Source organism: Staurois parvus, unplaced genomic scaffold, assembly GCF_062004578.1.
Source record: "Staurois parvus isolate SC_StPar_1 unplaced genomic scaffold, SC_StPar_1.0 ptg000168l, whole genome shotgun sequence".
Classification (NCBI taxonomy): domain Eukaryota; kingdom Metazoa; phylum Chordata; class Amphibia; order Anura; family Ranidae; genus Staurois; species Staurois parvus.
In genome coordinates, this window is record NW_028317964.1 from 303,215 (window position 1) to 319,865 (window position 16,651).

At 49.6% G+C, this 16,651-nt stretch overlaps 1 protein-coding gene across 1 annotated transcript in view; it reads left to right on the forward strand.

Moving 5' to 3' along the window:
- Positions 1-16,651, forward strand: part of STRC (stereocilin) — a 220,205-nt gene that overhangs the window by 101,182 nt on the left and 102,372 nt on the right. Inside the window, exon 5 of the mRNA XM_089676425.1 lies at positions 14,596-14,658. Within this exon, the coding sequence (XP_089532551.1) occupies positions 14,596-14,658 (63 nt within the window). The remainder of the gene's footprint in view (positions 1-14,595; positions 14,659-16,651) is intronic.

Below are 16,651 nucleotides of genomic sequence, written 5' to 3' on the forward strand. Positions count from 1 at the left end.
TGACACCTACAGCCAACGGTCGGTGGGTACGTCAGACACAACCGTTAGTTGGCATGGCCCGGGAGCAAGCCCACTGAAATCACGTGTCCTCTACCTGCCCCTGTCCTTTGCTGTTCCCTCACCAAGCGAAGTATCGCATGCTGTGGGCTCAGCCCCACTGTACAGTGAGGAAGAGCTAACAGAGGGCGGTCAGGAACGGGGGGAGACATCGGCCTTTTCAGCAGCCAAGCGAACAAGTACTGGCGAGGAGAGTGGCTCGGTAGCCGGTCTAGAGACAGGTCTGTCTCCTGACCCAGACGCAGCCGAGGGGGCTAGTAGTGAGGCGGAGACCCTACTTGATGATGAGGAGGTTGATCGCACTTGGCAGCCTCGTCGTCATCAGGCAATTTCTTCCGCATCATCAGGAGAAGAGGGTGGCAGCTTGGCAGCGAGCAAAACAGTCGGTGGGTTGCCCAGGAGACAGCAGCAGGGTCGCATCAGTGTCAGTGGAGCCAAACGTCCACGGAGTAGAGCACCAGCTCCACTGCAGCCTACCACCACGGCCAGTAGTGGTGCCGGTGCGCACGGAGGAAGTAGCAGTCAGCCAGTGAAGAGTAGCGGGGGCAAAGTTTCCTACTCGGTGGTGTGGCAATTTTTCCTCAAGCCGCCCGAGGAAGTAAACGTAGCCGTATGTCGACTATGTGGCCAGAAATGCAAGCGTGGCCAGGGGGCCCATGTTGGGACTACAGCGTTGCGTCAGCATATGCAGCGTCACCATTCGGTGGCCTGGGAAAACCGTGATAAACATACGGCGGTTCTGCCTGCCCCAGCCCCCGCTCCATCACCCGCTCCGTTACTTGCTCCGTCACCCGACGTCGTCAATCGCCCTCTATCAGCCAGTCAAGGCTCCAACACCTCTGCTGAGGGGAGTTGTCGCTCGTTGGCATCTTCCGCTCGTTCAGATGCTCCTTCTCCTGCTACTCCTCTTCTCGGATTCCGTCAACAGTCTTTCTTGGAATCCGTATCCAAGAGACAACAGTTTGCGAGCACGCACCCGACGGTGCAAAAGCTGAACGTCCTCCTGTCCAAGTTGCTGGTGCTGCAGTCCCTCCCTTTCCAACTGGTGGACTCAGCACCTTTCCGAGAAATGATGGCTTGTGCCGCGCCGCGGTGGAGAGTGCCAAGCCGTCATTTCTTTGCCCAAAAGGCAGTGCCAGCCCTGCATTCACATGTAGAAGAGATGGTGGGCCAGTCTTTGAGCATGTCGGTCTCTGCCAAAGTGCACGGCAGCGCCGACGTGTGGAGCTGTAACTACGGTCAGGGACAGTACATGTCATTTACGGCCCACTGGGTGAACGTGGTGCCGGCACAGCCGCACCAGCAACTTGGACAGGTCACGACGCTTTTGCCTCCACGTTTGCACGTCCTTGGTCCAGCAAGCATGTCCGCCTCTACCACCTCTTTTTCCGCCGTGTCCTCAGCCGCCACCCCCGTGCCAAGTCCCATTACCCGACCGGCATATCACATGTGCAGGGCGCAACGGTGTCACGCTGTGCTGCACCTGGTATGCCTTGGCGAATGTAGTCACACAGGGGAGGAACTGCTGAGTGTAATGAACAGAGAAATCGACAGATGGCTGTCTCCGCGCAAACTAAAAATCGGAACCATGTTGACTGACAACGGAAAGAACATGGTGTCTGCTCTGCGTCAAGGAAGGTTGTGCCATGCGCCATGCATGGCTCACGTGTTCAATCTGGTTGTCAAGCGGTTCCTAAAATCCACCATCCCACTGCAAGACATCCTTAAAATGTCACGTAAACTGTGCATGCATTTCAGCCATTCCTACACCGCAAAGAACACCCTCATTGAGCTGCAGCGGCAGAACGGAATTGCACAGCATCGCCTGATCTGCGACGTTGCAACAAGGTGGAATTCAACCCTACACATGTTAGACCGCCTTTACGAGCAGCGAAAGGCCATCACCGATTTCCTGATGTTACAAGCGGATAAAGGTACTCCCCTGTGTAACTTAGATGTCAGCCATTGGCAGCTCATGCGTGACACCTGCCGCTTGCTCAGGCCCTTTGAGGAGGCCACGCTATTCGTGAGTCGGCAGGACTATGGGATGAACGACGTCATTCCTCTGTTGCACGTCCTGGAACAAATGCTGTTAACAATGGCTGGTCAGGGTGCGGTAGACGTGGCGCACAGATCTCAACGCCTCATGACCCCTGTGGGGGCAGGACAGGAAGAAGAGGAGGAGGTAGAGGAGGACATTTGTGCTCAGGAATTATTGAGTGAAATGGGTGGTTTTTCCATTCAGCGGACAGGAGTGGAGGAGCAGGAGCATCTGGTAGAGGAGGAGGAGGAGGAGACAGAGGACCCAGACGCACCGTGGCAGTATGCTGTGGAGATGGAGGCAGGGAGTCCCTCGCATTCCTTGGCACAAATGGCCCATAGCATGCTCGGTTGCTTGCGTAGCGACAGCCGAATAATAACCATCAGACAGAGGGATGACTTTTGGCTGTCCACCTTGTTGGACCCTCGCTACCGGTCCAAAATGGTGGCCTTTTTCACACCTGCTGAGAGGGAGGCCAAAATTACGTACTATAAAAACCACCTATGTAGTCAGTTGGTCTCTGCCTTTGTGCGCCAACGTCCATCCTCAGACACTGTGGGCCCTGTGCGCTCGCGTTCCGCTGGCATGGCAGCAGGGGAGGGGTGGGGTGGTAGGAGCAGTGGCAGCTCCACCAGCAGCGGCTGCCTCAGTCTGCAGTCGATGATGAGTAGCTTTCTTCACCAGCGCAGTGAGGAAACTACTAACCAGCCGCAGCAGCAGCAGCAGCAGCAGCATCAGGTGGACCTGGAGCAGGACCTCAAACAACAGGCTTGGGCCTACTTGGACAGCACCCTGCCAACCGAGGTAGACAATCCCCTTGACTACTGGGCAACGAAACTTGACCTTTGGCCCCAACTAGCTGAATTTGCCCTTGAAAGGCTGTCATGCCCGGCCAGTAGCGTGGCATCGGAGCGCGTGTTTAGTGCGGCAGGAGGTATTGTAACTCCGCGGAGGACACGACTGTCCACCCAAAGTGTGGAGAGACTGACGTTTGTGAAAATGAATCAGGCGTGGATTAGTCTGGATTTCAAACCACCAGTTCCTGACACAACTGACTAAATCCGCCATGAATCATGCCTCAAACATGTGCCACTTTCAGGTCTCCTCACACTGCTGGTGTGTTTAATTTTTTGACATAGGGTGCTGGCAGATTACGGGCCTCCTATAGCTGCTGCCAGGCCCCTAATCTGCCATAGGCCCCTATATACCGCCTCCTCATGCTGCTGCTAGGTCCAGAGTCTCTCTTGGGTCCCTGTACGGCCTCCCATTGCTGCTGTCTCCATCGCCACACTCTGCTGCCATGTGCCACTTTCAGGTCTCTTCACACTGCTGGTGTGTTTAATTTTTTGACATAGGGTGCAGGCAGATTACGGGCCTCACATAGCTGCTGCCAGGCCCCTAATCTGCCATGGGCCCCTATATACCGCCTCCTCATGCTGCTGCCAAGTCCAGAGTCTCTCATGGGTCCCTGTACGGCCTCCCATTGCTGCTGTCTCCATCGCCACACTCTGCTGCCATGTGCCACTTTCAGGTCTCTTCACACTGCTGGTGTGTTAAATTTTTTGACATAGGGTGCAGGCAGATTACGGGCCTCACATAGCTGCTGCCAGGCCCCTAATCTGCCATGGGCCCCTATATACCGCCTCCTCATGCTGCTGCCAAGTCTAGAGTCTCTCATGGGTCCCTGTACGGCCTCCCATTGCTGCTGTCTCCATCGCCACACTCTGCTGCCATGTGCCACTTTCAGGTCTCTTCACACTGCTGGTGTGTTTAATTTTTTGACATAGGGTGCTGCAAGATAACGGGCCTCCTATAGCTGCTGCCAGGCCCCTAATCTGCCATGGGCCCCTATATACCGCCTCCTCATGCTGCTGCCAAGTCTAGAGTCTGTCATGGGTCCCTGTACGGCCTCCCATTGCTGCTGTCTCCATCGCCACACTCTGCCATGTGCCACTTTCAGGTCTCTTCACACTGCTGGTGTGTTTAATTTTTTGACATAGGGTGCAGGCAGATTACGGGCCTCACATAGCTGCTGCCAGGCCCCTAATCTGCCATGGGCCCCTATATACCGCCTCCTCATGCTGCTGCCAAGTCCAGAGTCTCTCATGGGTCCCTGTACGGCCTCCCATTGCTGCTGTCTCCATCGCCACACTCTGCTGCCATGTGCCACTTTCAGGTCTCTTCACACTGCTGGTGTGTTTAATTTTTTGACATAGGGTGCAGGCAGATTACGGGCCTCACATAGCTGCTGCCAGGCCCCTAATCTGCCATGGGCCCCTATATACCGCCTCCTCATGCTGCTGCCAAGTCTAGAGTCTCTCATGGGTCCCTGTACGGCCTCCCATTGCTGCTGTCTCCATCGCCACACTCTGCTGCCATGTGCCACTTTCAGGTCTCTTCACACTGCTGGTGTGTTTAATTTTTTGACATAGGGTGCAGGCAGATTACGGGCCTCACATAGCTGCTGCCAGGCCCCTAATCTGCCATGGGCCCCTATATACCGCCTCCTCATGCTGCTGCCAAGTCCAGAGTCTCTCATGGGTCCCTGTACGGCCTCCCATTGCTGCTGTCTCCATCGCCACACTCTGCTGCCATGTGCCACTTTCAGGTCTCTTCACACTGCTGGTGTGTTAAATTTTTTGACATAGGGTGCAGGCAGATTACGGGCCTCACATAGCTGCTGCCAGGCCCCTAATCTGCCATGGGCCCCTATATACCGCCTCCTCATGCTGCTGCCAAGTCTAGAGTCTGTCATGGGTCCCTGTACGGCCTCCCATTGCTGCTGTCTCCATCGCCACACTCTGCCATGTGCCACTTTCAGGTCTCTTCACACTGCTGGTGTGTTTAATTTTTTGACATAGGGTGCAGGCAGATTACGGGCCTCACATAGCTGCTGCCAGGCCCCTAATCTGCCATGGGCCCCTATATACCGCCTCCTCATGCTGCTGCCAAGTCCAGAGTCTCTCATGGGTCCCTGTACGGCCTCCCATTGCTGCTGTCTCCATCGCCACACTCTGCTGCCATGTGCCACTTTCAGGTCTCTTCACACTGCTGGTGTGTTTAATTTTTTGACATAGGGTGCAGGCAGATTACGGGCCTCACATAGCTGCTGCCAGGCCCCTAATCTGCCATGGGCCCCTATATACCGCCTCCTCATGCTGCTGCCAAGTCTAGAGTCTCTCATGGGTCCCTGTACGGCCTCCCATTGCTGCTGTCTCCATCGCCACACTCTGCTGCCATGTGCCACTTTCAGGTCTCTTCACACTGCTGGTGTGTTAAATTTTTTGACATAGGGTGCAGGCAGATTACGGGCCTCACATAGCTGCTGCCAGGCCCCTAATCTGCCATAGGCCCCTATATACCGCCTCCTCATGCTGCTGCCAAGTCCAGAGTCTCTCATGGGTCCCTGTACGGCTTCCCATTGCTGCTGTCTCCATCGCCACACTCTGCTGCCATGTGCCACTTTCAGGTCTCTTCACACTGCTGGTGTGTTAAATTTTTTGACATAGGGTGCAGGCAGATTACGGGCCTCACATAGCTGCTGCCAGGCCCCTAATCTGCCATGGGCCCCTATATACCGCCTCCTCATGCTGCTGCCAAGTCCAGAGTCTCTCATGGGTCCCTGTACGGCCTCCCATTGCTGCTGTCTCCATCGCCACACTCTGCTGCCATGTGCCACTTTCAGGTCTCTTCACACTGCTGGTGTGTTTAATTTTTTGACATAGGGTGCAGGCAGATTACGGGCCTCACATAGCTGCTGCCAGGCCCCTAATCTGCCATGGGCCCCTATATACCGCCTCCTCATGCTGCTGCCAAGTCTAGAGTCTGTCATGGGTCCCTGTACGGCCTCCCATTGCTGCTGTCTCCATCGCCACACTCTGCCATGTGCCACTTTCAGGTCTCTTCACACTGCTGGTGTGTTTAATTTTTTGACATAGGGTGCAGGCAGATTACGGGCCTCACATAGCTGCTGCCAGGCCCCTAATCTGCCATGGGCCCCTATATACCGCCTCCTCATGCTGCTGCCAAGTCCAGAGTCTCTCATGGGTCCCTGTACGGCCTCCCATTGCTGCTGTCTCCATCGCCACACTCTGCTGCCATGTGCCACTTTCAGGTCTCTTCACACTGCTGGTGTGTTTAATTTTTTGACATAGGGTGCAGACAGATTACGGGCCTCACATAGCTGCTGCCAGGCCCCTAATCTGCCATGGGCCCCTATATACCGCCTCCTCATGCTGCTGCCAAGTCTAGAGTCTCTCATGGGTCCCTGTACGGCCTCCCATTGCTGCTGTCTCCATCGCCACACTCTGCTGCCATGTGCCACTTTCAGGTCTCTTCACACTGCTGGTGTGTTTAATTTTTTGACATAGGGTGCTGCAAGATAACGGGCCTCACATAGCTGCTGCCAGGCCCCTAATCTGCCATGGGCCCCTATATACCGCCTCCTCATGCTGCTGCCAAGTCCAGAGTCTCTCATGGGTCCCTGTACGGCCTCCCATTGCTGCTGTCTCCATCGCCACACTCTGCTGCCATGTGCCACTTTCAGGTCTCTTCACACTGCTGGTGTGTTAAATTTTTTGACATAGGGTGCAGGCAGATTACGGGCCTCACATAGCTGCTGCCAGGCCCCTAATCTGCCATAGGCCCCTATATACCGCCTCCTCATGCTGCTGCCAAGTCCAGAGTCTCTCATGGGTCCCTGTACGGCCTCCCATTGCTGCTGTCTCCATCGCCACACTCTGCTGCCATGTGCCACTTTCAGGTCTCTTCACACTGCTGGTGTGTTAAATTTTTTGACATAGGGTGCAGGCAGATTACGGGCCTCACATAGCTGCTGCCAGGCCCCTAATCTGCCATGGGCCCCTATATACCGCCTCCTCATGCTGCTGCCAAGTCTAGAGTCTCTCATGGGTCCCTGTACGGCCTCCCATTGCTGCTGTCTCCATCGCCACACTCTGCTGCCATGTGCCACTTTCAGGTCTCTTCACACTGCTGGTGTGTTTAATTTTTTGACATAGGGTGCAGGCAGATTACGGGCCTCACATAGCTGCTGCCAGGCCCCTAATCTGCCATGGGCCCCTATATACCGCCTCCTCATGCTGCTGCCAAGTCTAGAGTCTCTCATGGGTCCCTGTACGGCCTCCCATTGCTGCTGTCTCCATCGCCACACTCTGCTGCCATGTGCCACTTTCAGGTCTCTTCACACTGCTGGTGTGTTTAATTTTTTGACATAGGGTGCTGCAAGATAACGGGCCTCACATAGCTGCTGCCAGGCCCCTAATCTGCCATGGGCCCCTATATACCGCCTCCTCATGCTGCTGCCAAGTCCAGAGTCTCTCATGGGTCCCTGTACGGCCTCCCATTGCTGCTGTCTCCATCGCCACACTCTGCTGCCATGTGCCACTTTCAGGTCTCTTCACACTGCTGGTGTGTTAAATTTTTTGACATAGGGTGCAGGCAGATTACGGGCCTCACATAGCTGCTGCCAGGCCCCTAATCTGCCATGGGCCCCTATATACCGCCTCCTCATGCTGCTGCCAAGTCTAGAGTCTGTCATGGGTCCCTGTACGGCCTCCCATTGCTGCTGTCTCCATCGCCACACTCTGCCATGTGCCACTTTCAGGTCTCTTCACACTGCTGGTGTGTTTAATTTTTTGACATAGGGTGCAGGCAGATTACGGGCCTCACATAGCTGCTGCCAGGCCCCTAATCTGCCATGGGCCCCTATATACCGCCTCCTCATGCTGCTGCCAAGTCTAGAGTCTCTCATGGGTCCCTGTACGGCCTCCCATTGCTGCTGTCTCCATCGCCACACTCTGCTGCCATGTGCCACTTTCAGGTCTCTTCACACTGCTGGTGTGTTTAATTTTTTGACATAGGGTGCAGGCAGATTACGGGCCTCACATAGCTGCTGCCAGGCCCCTAATCTGCCATGGGCCCCTATATACCGCCTCCTCATGCTGCTGCCAAGTCCAGAGTCTCTCATGGGTCCCTGTACGGCCTCCCATTGCTGCTGTCTCCATCGCCACACTCTGCTGCCATGTGCCACTTTCAGGTCTCTTCACACTGCTGGTGTGTTAAATTTTTTGACATAGGGTGCAGGCAGATTACGGGCCTCACATAGCTGCTGCCAGGCCCCTAATCTGCCATGGGCCCCTATATACCGCCTCCTCATGCTGCTGCCAAGTCTAGAGTCTCTCATGGGTTCCTGTACGGCCTCCCATTGCTGCTGTCTCCATCGCCACACTCTGCTGCCATGTGCCACTTTCAGGTCTCTTCACACTGCTGGTGTGTTTAATTTTTTGACATAGGGTGCAGGCAGATTACGGGCCTCACATAGCTGCTGCCAGGCCCCTAATCTGCCATGGGCCCCTATATACCGCCTCCTCATGCTGCTGCCAAGTCCAGAGTCTCTCATGGGTCCCTGTACGGCCTCCCATTGCTGCTGTCTCCATCGCCACACTCAGCTGCCATGTGCCACTTTCAGGTCTCTTCACACTGCTGGTGTGTTAAATTTTTTGACATAGGGTGCTGGCAGATTACGGGCCTCCCATTGCTGCTGCCAGACATGTAATCTGCCATGGGCCCCCGTACCGACTCCTCATGCTGTGACGTTGCAACAAGGTGTAATTCAACCCTACATATGTTAGACCGCCTTTACGAACAGCTAAAGGCCATCACAGATTTCCTGATGTTAAAAGCGGATAAAGGTACTCCCTGTGTAACTTAGATGTCAGCCATTGTCAGCTCATGTGTGACACCTGCGCTTGCTCAGGCCCTTTGAGGAGGCCACGCTATTCGTGAGTCGGCAGGACTATGGGATGAATGAGGTCAAATCGGCCATGGGCCCCCGTACCGCCTGTTCACGCTGATGCTGGTCCCACAGTGTGACCTGGGTCCCTGTACGGCCTCCCATTGCTTCCACTCTGCCATGTACCTCTTTGAAATCTCCTCACACTCCTGCGGTTGTCCATTTTGTCATAGGTTGCTGGCAGATTAGCGGCCTTCCATAGGTGCCGCCAGGCCCCATATCGACCATGGGCCCCCGTACCTCCTGGTCACGCTGCTGCTGAGCCCACAGTGTGACCTGGGTCCCTGTACGGCCTCCCATTGCTTCCACTCTGCCATGTGCCACTTTGAAATCTCCTCACACTCCTGCGGTTGTCCATTTTGTCATAGGTTGCTGGCAGATTACAGGCCTTCCATAGGTGCCACCAAGCCCCATATCGGCCATGGGCCCCCGTACCGCCTGGTCACGCTGCTGCTGGGCCCACAGTGTGACCTGGGTCCCTGTACCGCCTCCCATTGCTCCCACTCTGCCATGTGCCACTTTCAGGTCTCCTCACGCTCCTGCTGGTTTCCATTTTGTCATAGGTTGCTGTATGGCCTCCCATTGCTGCTGCCTCCACCGCCACACTGTGGCTCCAAACACTGGTTTTGGCCCCGTGACTGGCCAAAGGAGTGAAGTGTGCAGTGATTCTAAGATCGACGGCACTCATCTGCATGTCATACTGACAGACAGTATTATTTCTCTTCCCCAGCAGACTCCAAGGGCATTTAAATTAAAGGTACAGTGTTCTGCACTAATATTAAGTCTCTCTGAAGCCTAGAAACACCCTTTTTTAAGTTAAATTCACAGCGAATTTATTCGACTCGAATCGAATATTGTCCACGAATTCGCCGAATCAGTCGAATCGAATTTTTCATTTCTTCGCTCATCTCTAATTATAATGGAAAGCAAAAGATCCAGAGAGGGTAAACTATTTTTTTAAATATTCATAATGGAAGTATACAGAGTAGGTCTTTTACTTTCATGCATTCTATTCATGAAGGTAGAAAACCTGCTGTGTGTAGCAACCCCAATAATACTTACCTGAGTACAATCGCAATCCAGCAGGGTACATAAGAGCCTCGGCATTCCCAGGACTCTCTCTCCTCATTGAATGAGACAGTAGTGGGAGTCATTGGCTCCCACTGCTGTCAGTCACAGCCGGGAGCCAATGATGAGAGAGTGCTGTGTGTGTAAATGCTTGAGTGCCTCCATAGTAAGTTGATTGCTCTGGGGACACTCGGCAGGACGGAGGGGCCAGGAGTGCTTACGGGGAACCTGAGAAGAGGAAGACCGCCACTGTTCTGTGCAAAACCATTACACAGAGCAGGTAAGTATACCATGTTTGTTAGTTTAATAAAAAATACCTTTAATATCACTTTAATACAATGTATATCAAAATAGAATAAAACAAATAGAAAAGGCTGAACTTCAGACACACAGCCAAGTACACAGGTAAATACATACTGTGTATAGGCGCTGTTCGCCAATTGTGTTTCTGTCGATCCATCCTGAGATTAAGGCCTTTTCACACAGGCGATCCATTCAGGTCTTCCTCTCAGTTTTTCAGGAGGACCTGATCAGATGGTCCATATATCCCTATGGACTGGTGGATGTAATGGAATTGTTTCCGTTTACACCCACCTACCTCCAATCCAATCCAGTCCACTAAAACAAAACAGCGGATTGGAGGGCACCCCACTGCCCATAGAGCAGAGCAGGCTCTGTCCACGTTCACTCTGCATAAACTGAACGGGCACGGACCTGTCATCCAACCACTGTGTTCTGCTCAGCAGGGGATCAGTGGATCTCCTGTTGAGCAAATGCATTCTGCCTGGTGTGAAACTCACCTAACAAAACTCTGCAACGCAGCACAGCTTGTGACCTGTGTTTCCTCTGTTGCAGTTAAAGTGCATCTAAACCCAAAAACAAAAATGTAAAATATTGTAGCTTACGAATCCTTAGATTTGATGGCTGCATTTTTTTTTCTTTTTAATGCTCTTTTTCCCTTCATGTTCACCTGGTGATTTTGCCAGTAATACATCTTTTGCCCTAGGGTGTCTCCATTCTGGTTGAAGGAGCAAGGGAGACACCTTTGGACAGCATCATTGTCAATGTGGAGAAGGTAGTGTTAGATGTACTTGCCGATTTAGATGGATGTGGCTAACAAGTTAAAGCAGAACTCCAGATAACACTTTTTAAGCAGTTTAGGTTTTTTTCCTTTTGGGATATAGGTTTTATATAAATGATTAAAAGCTGAGCATTGTAAGCACCCCTGTCGTTGTACATGGTTTGTCTCAATCTTGTAACTGGCACCATTGCTGGACAGCTTGGTCAGTTAAATGAAGCTGAAAAATAAAAGACCTAATGGCTGGATTGGCAGGTGAAAATAAAGGATTGGTAAGCTGCAATATATAAAAATGTATCTTTTGTTTAGCTATACTTTAAAGTGGAGCTTCCCAAAACAGTTACATTCAAAGCATGCTGTAAATGATAAATGTCACAGTAACTTGTGCTCTCAACCAAACTCTCAGCCATCAAATGGCTGGTGTCAATACTGATCAGATGTGCAGCACAATGGCAACTTCAGATCAGACAGAGGCTATTATGACCATCTTCCCTGGCTGTGAAAGGATACAAGGGTTTAGTTCCACTTTAAAGCGGAGTTCCACTCACTCTGTAAAAAAATAAATGTCAGCAGCTACAAAAACTGTAGCTGTTGACTTTTAAAAAAACAGCCACTCACCAGTCCCACGATCCCGCATTGCTCTCGCCGCAGCCCGTTTAACCGGCTGTCCTGTATTCCAGGCGCCGGCATCTTCAGTGTGGGCACCCGGCTGTGACAGCTTGCGGCTTCACAGCTGGGTCACCACTGCGCATGTGCAAGTAGCGCTGTGCTTCCTGAATGGCCCCATTGTCTTCTGGGACCTGTCACGTGTCCCACAAGACTTCGGGGAGGGAGGGTAGGAGGACAACTTCCGTTTCCGATCACCTAGGCCAGTGGTGGGCAACCTTTTTTTTCAACTGAGCCAAATCTCGCCAAAACCACAATTGAAATTTATTTTGAGAGCCACATTTTTAAAACTGAAAATACATAGGATGGTACACTGTTTTTAGTTTCAATAAGTTTTTATAGTAATTCATCCCCCATATAGTAATTCATCCACCATATAGTAATTAATCCCCCATATAGTAATTCATCCCCCATAGTAATTCATCCCCCATAGTAATTCATCCCCCATATAGTAATTCATCCCCCATAGTAATTCATCCCCCATAGTAATTCATCCCCCATATAGTAATTCATCCCCCATAGTAATTCATCCCCCATATAGTAATTCATCCCCCATAGTAATTCATCCCCCATAGTAATTCATCCCCCCTATAGTAATTCATCCCCCATAGTAATTCATCCCCCATAGTAATTCATCCCCCATATAGTAATTAATCCCCCATATAGTAATTCATCCCCCATAGTAATTCATCCCCCATATAGTAATTCATCCCCCATAGTAATTCATCCCCCCTATAGTAATTCATCCCCCCTATAGTAATTCATCCCCCATAGTAATTCATCCCCCATATAGTAATTCATCCCCCCTATAGTAATTCATCCCCCATATTAATTCATCCCTCATATAGTAGTAGTAAGTAAGTAGCAAGTAGTAAGCCAAGTCCCCCCTGTGTCAATTCACTTACCTTTGCTCCGCGCGGTCCTCTCGCCGTGTTCCCGCGCCGTTCCGGTCTTCAGGGCGGACTGTGAGAGGAGCCTAGCTCCTCTCACGTTCGTCACGCTGCCCCGCCTACACACATCCTGACAGCTAATCACTGGCTATCAGGATGTGAGTGGCAGCGAGACTGGCCAATCATTGCATTTGAGCGCGCTGCCCTGGCTGTTTTTTTTTGGATCACGCTGCAGAGTCCCTGCCGCCCGAGAGGAGGGAGGGGAGCGGGCGCCCGACACACAAGAGCCGCATTAAAGCGTGTAAAGAGCCGCATGTGGCTCGCGAGCCGCGGCTTGCCGACCACTGACCTAGGCGATCAAAGCGGAAGTGGGAGCGGGTACCTGTCAAATTCGGGTACCCGTTCCCCCCCGCTCCCCAAAGGTGCCAATCCTTAATGGGGAGCGGTTGATGAATCTTTAAAGTGGAACTTCCCCTTTTGGGTGGAACTCCGCTTTAAGCAGCATAGCTAGGTCACCTCCGTGCCCCCAGCCTGTGACTGGACAGTGAAGGAGCAGAAACAGGCTGATGAAGTGTTTGCTCTCCCATTCTGTCAGCACATGTGATAGTTGTACACCTGATTGGTCCCAGGTCCCAACTACAGCTCCTCCCTCTCTCAGTCTGAGTGGTGGTGTACAGTACAGGGCATTACAAGAGGCTAAACTCAAGTAAAATGTATGGATTTATACTAGTTGCATTTAAAATGTTAATTGTATGTGATTAAATCCATAAATGCATTCATACGTTTTTTAAGATCTTCTGGGAGTGTAGCTTTAGATATACAATACTAATCTGCAAATTATTCTGCTCAACAAAAATAGTTTTACATGGGTATGTTGAGAGTATAATCCAAGAAGCCAAAGTATTACCGATCAGGCAAACGATCCAAATCAAACCAAGGCAGGTGCAGACTCTGGCTCGCCCCCACACGTGATGCAATAGGAAGAAGGGTTAGCAGCACACAGGAGGATTGATGAATAGTAGCACTCAAAACACCAGGACACGTGTACAGAACTTGTTAACGCGTTTTACACAGCTTATGATTAAGCACGTGATCCTGTGAAAAGCGTTAACAAGTTCTGTACATATGTCCTGGTGTTGTGTGTCATATGGAACAATAAATATTTGCTTCTATTCATCAATCCTCCGGTGTGCAGATAACCCTTCTTCCTATTGTATGTTGAGAGTATGAAATGACTAAAGCAATATTGTGACAGAATGGTAACTTGAACTTCTTAAAAACAGTTAGACCTGTCCAATTAAAAGCTGGAACATACTGTCATAGCATACACATTTATGAATTACACATATTAATAGATAATGGAATATCAAACTTGCACTAAACATTATCCTTATTCTCCAAAAATAATCCATACATATCCATTACTTTTTGACCCTGTATTTTTTTTTTTTTTATATAAAATTGGTTCTTACTGTGTTTTTCTGCTTCCTTGTAACATACTCAGTGAGCTCCAGAACCTCCCCTTTTCCCTCTCAACTCTGTGTAGAACAAGCAGTGCACATTACATAGTTGCAGTAATGTGCACTGCTCTATGCACCCTTCAAATCCCATAGTCCATAGTCCCTAGCCCATCTTGGAAGCAAGCAAGACAGGGTGGCTGCATTCCTAAAGACAGTGGGACCATGGAGAATGAAAGTAGCCTAGAAAGGAATTTGGAGATTTTGAGGCGGATGAGAGCAATAGAAGGGAATTTTTGAGTTAAGAATACATATGTGAATATCATTTTATTTTTAAATCATAGTTTCACTTTATAGAAAAAATTCAGTAAGTAAAATGGTCAGGCTAGATGGATCACTTGGTCTTTATCACACATCAACATTGCACATTGTTGTTTCCATTATATTCACTTGGGCTTCTATGTCTGGGGTGTATTTGCGTACAATTGTTGGGTCATTAATCTGTACATTGTACCTATGTCTGACAGCCTGTGCTCTGGGAACTCATTCAGAGGGAGGAAAATGCTACAGTTTTTGAAATTCTTCTTCAGGTAAGTCTTGTGCATTTTTTATGTTCTAAAAATAACTGCGATGAATATCCCTTCCATTGGGCTGGGAATCATTACTGATGTCTCAGGAAACACCTTTCCCAGAGTTCCCTGGATACTGTGCCAGTGGTGGGAACTCCCTCAGTGCTCAAACGGCAGTTTTAGCAGCGAGGGGGGTGATTCTGCTTTACCCTCTGAGTTCCCACCACTGAATAAGGCCCACCTTTGGACACCACTAGAACATGGAAAGTAAATATTAGTAAAACATTTATTAACATAATTTTGAAAATTTGTATGTTTAAACCTTTTACCGGGGTGCACTGTAAATAGGTTAGGGATCTAAGGGACCCCTAAATCCGATTCTCCTTGGAGGAGGCAACCAGGTACATTTTTTTTTTATTTCAATATTTTGATTTGTTAAAAAAAGGAGAGTTTAGGTTGCCAGTGCTGGAACTATCTATTCTAATTTATAATAGGTAACTTTATCATTACATGTGAGCTTTAAAGCAGAGCTAAACTGTATCTGAACACCACAGACTGAAAAAACTATTTTATTAATTCATTTTTATTATTGAAAGCAAACTCTCCCACCTGCCCATGTATCCATGCTTTTTTATTTTGTAAATCACTTGCAAAAAAAAAAAACACTCCCCAGCAGTTCTAGCTGTGGTCATCGTAGCGTCCCTAGCAGTCTGATTATGTCAGTATTTCTGTGCTCAAAGCGGTACATTTTTTGCAAAGGAAATATGTCTTTTTTTATTGTAGGCCTGTAATTTTTAGGAATAACTCACTGAAATCTGTCCAAACAAGAGTCTAGTAAACATTCTGGGTATGTTAAAATTTGAAACACGAAATCATAAATTATAATTTAATAAATAATCATAAAAAATAATAATATAATAATAATAAATTTATTTCAATAATATAATCAAACCCAAAACACTGAAATTTGAAATAGAGCGCCAAGTTCGCACATCACTGATCTTAGTCGCAAAATCGTTTTCAGTGTCTGATGAGGAATTTCCTCACAAATCATTATCACTCAATTCTGCAAGTGGTTCTAATTTACTATTGCTGTATTCTAGCTGGTCTAAAACCGCTTTTGACCTAAAGGGACGCTTTTAGGACACCATGGACATTTCTCAGTTTCCAGGCAGAAAGAACAGTAAAAATGCAGGCAGGGCACAGGACAAAGCACTCAGGACAAAATGTATGTGAAATAGTTTGATACAGTAATGCTATACTATGTGATTTTAGTGTATTTAGTGAATGTCACTTTTTAACATTTTTAAATTTCCCGCCGTTCCGTCCCCCGTACGTCCCGTATGCCCCGACATCGCAGGGAACGGAACCTGGAAGACGGATGCTGGCATCGGCCAGAGGACATGGTCGGGGATGTAAGTGCAGAAGGGATCCCGGAAAAACACTGCAGGGTAATCCCGAGTGTAGCTCGGGGTTACCGCTTTTGTTGCTGAAACTTTACCAGAACTACACTCGGCAATACCGCAGGGAGGTTAAGAGCAGATGATTCATCTAGCTTTTACTGCCTGGAATCTATTTTCCCTTAGCTCAGGCAATGCTGGGGTGGGAGTGGGGGGGGGGTGCTCAGCTGAGAAAGCCCCTTCTCCCCACCTCCAGATGAAATACTAAAATGTATATGAAGACTCTTGGGATGTATGACATCATTTTGGCCTAGTCCAGAAACAAAAAAGAAATATAAAAGAGAGAGTTTAATTCAATTGTTTACATGCTCCTGCATCTGCCTGGTGCACATTTATCCTATTATAAATTAGGGTGAATGCCAGGCAAATGTCATTGAATCACAGCAATGAAAAAAAATGTTGAAAACAACACACTGAGATCAAAGCCACTGTTAAAGGTTTAAAACGTTATTGTTCCAGCCGAAGTTATACAAGTCCAATATAAAGTCTAACACAGAATAAGAACCCGTAGTTGGGAGTATACACAGACATAGTTATTCCTTCCACTGACACCA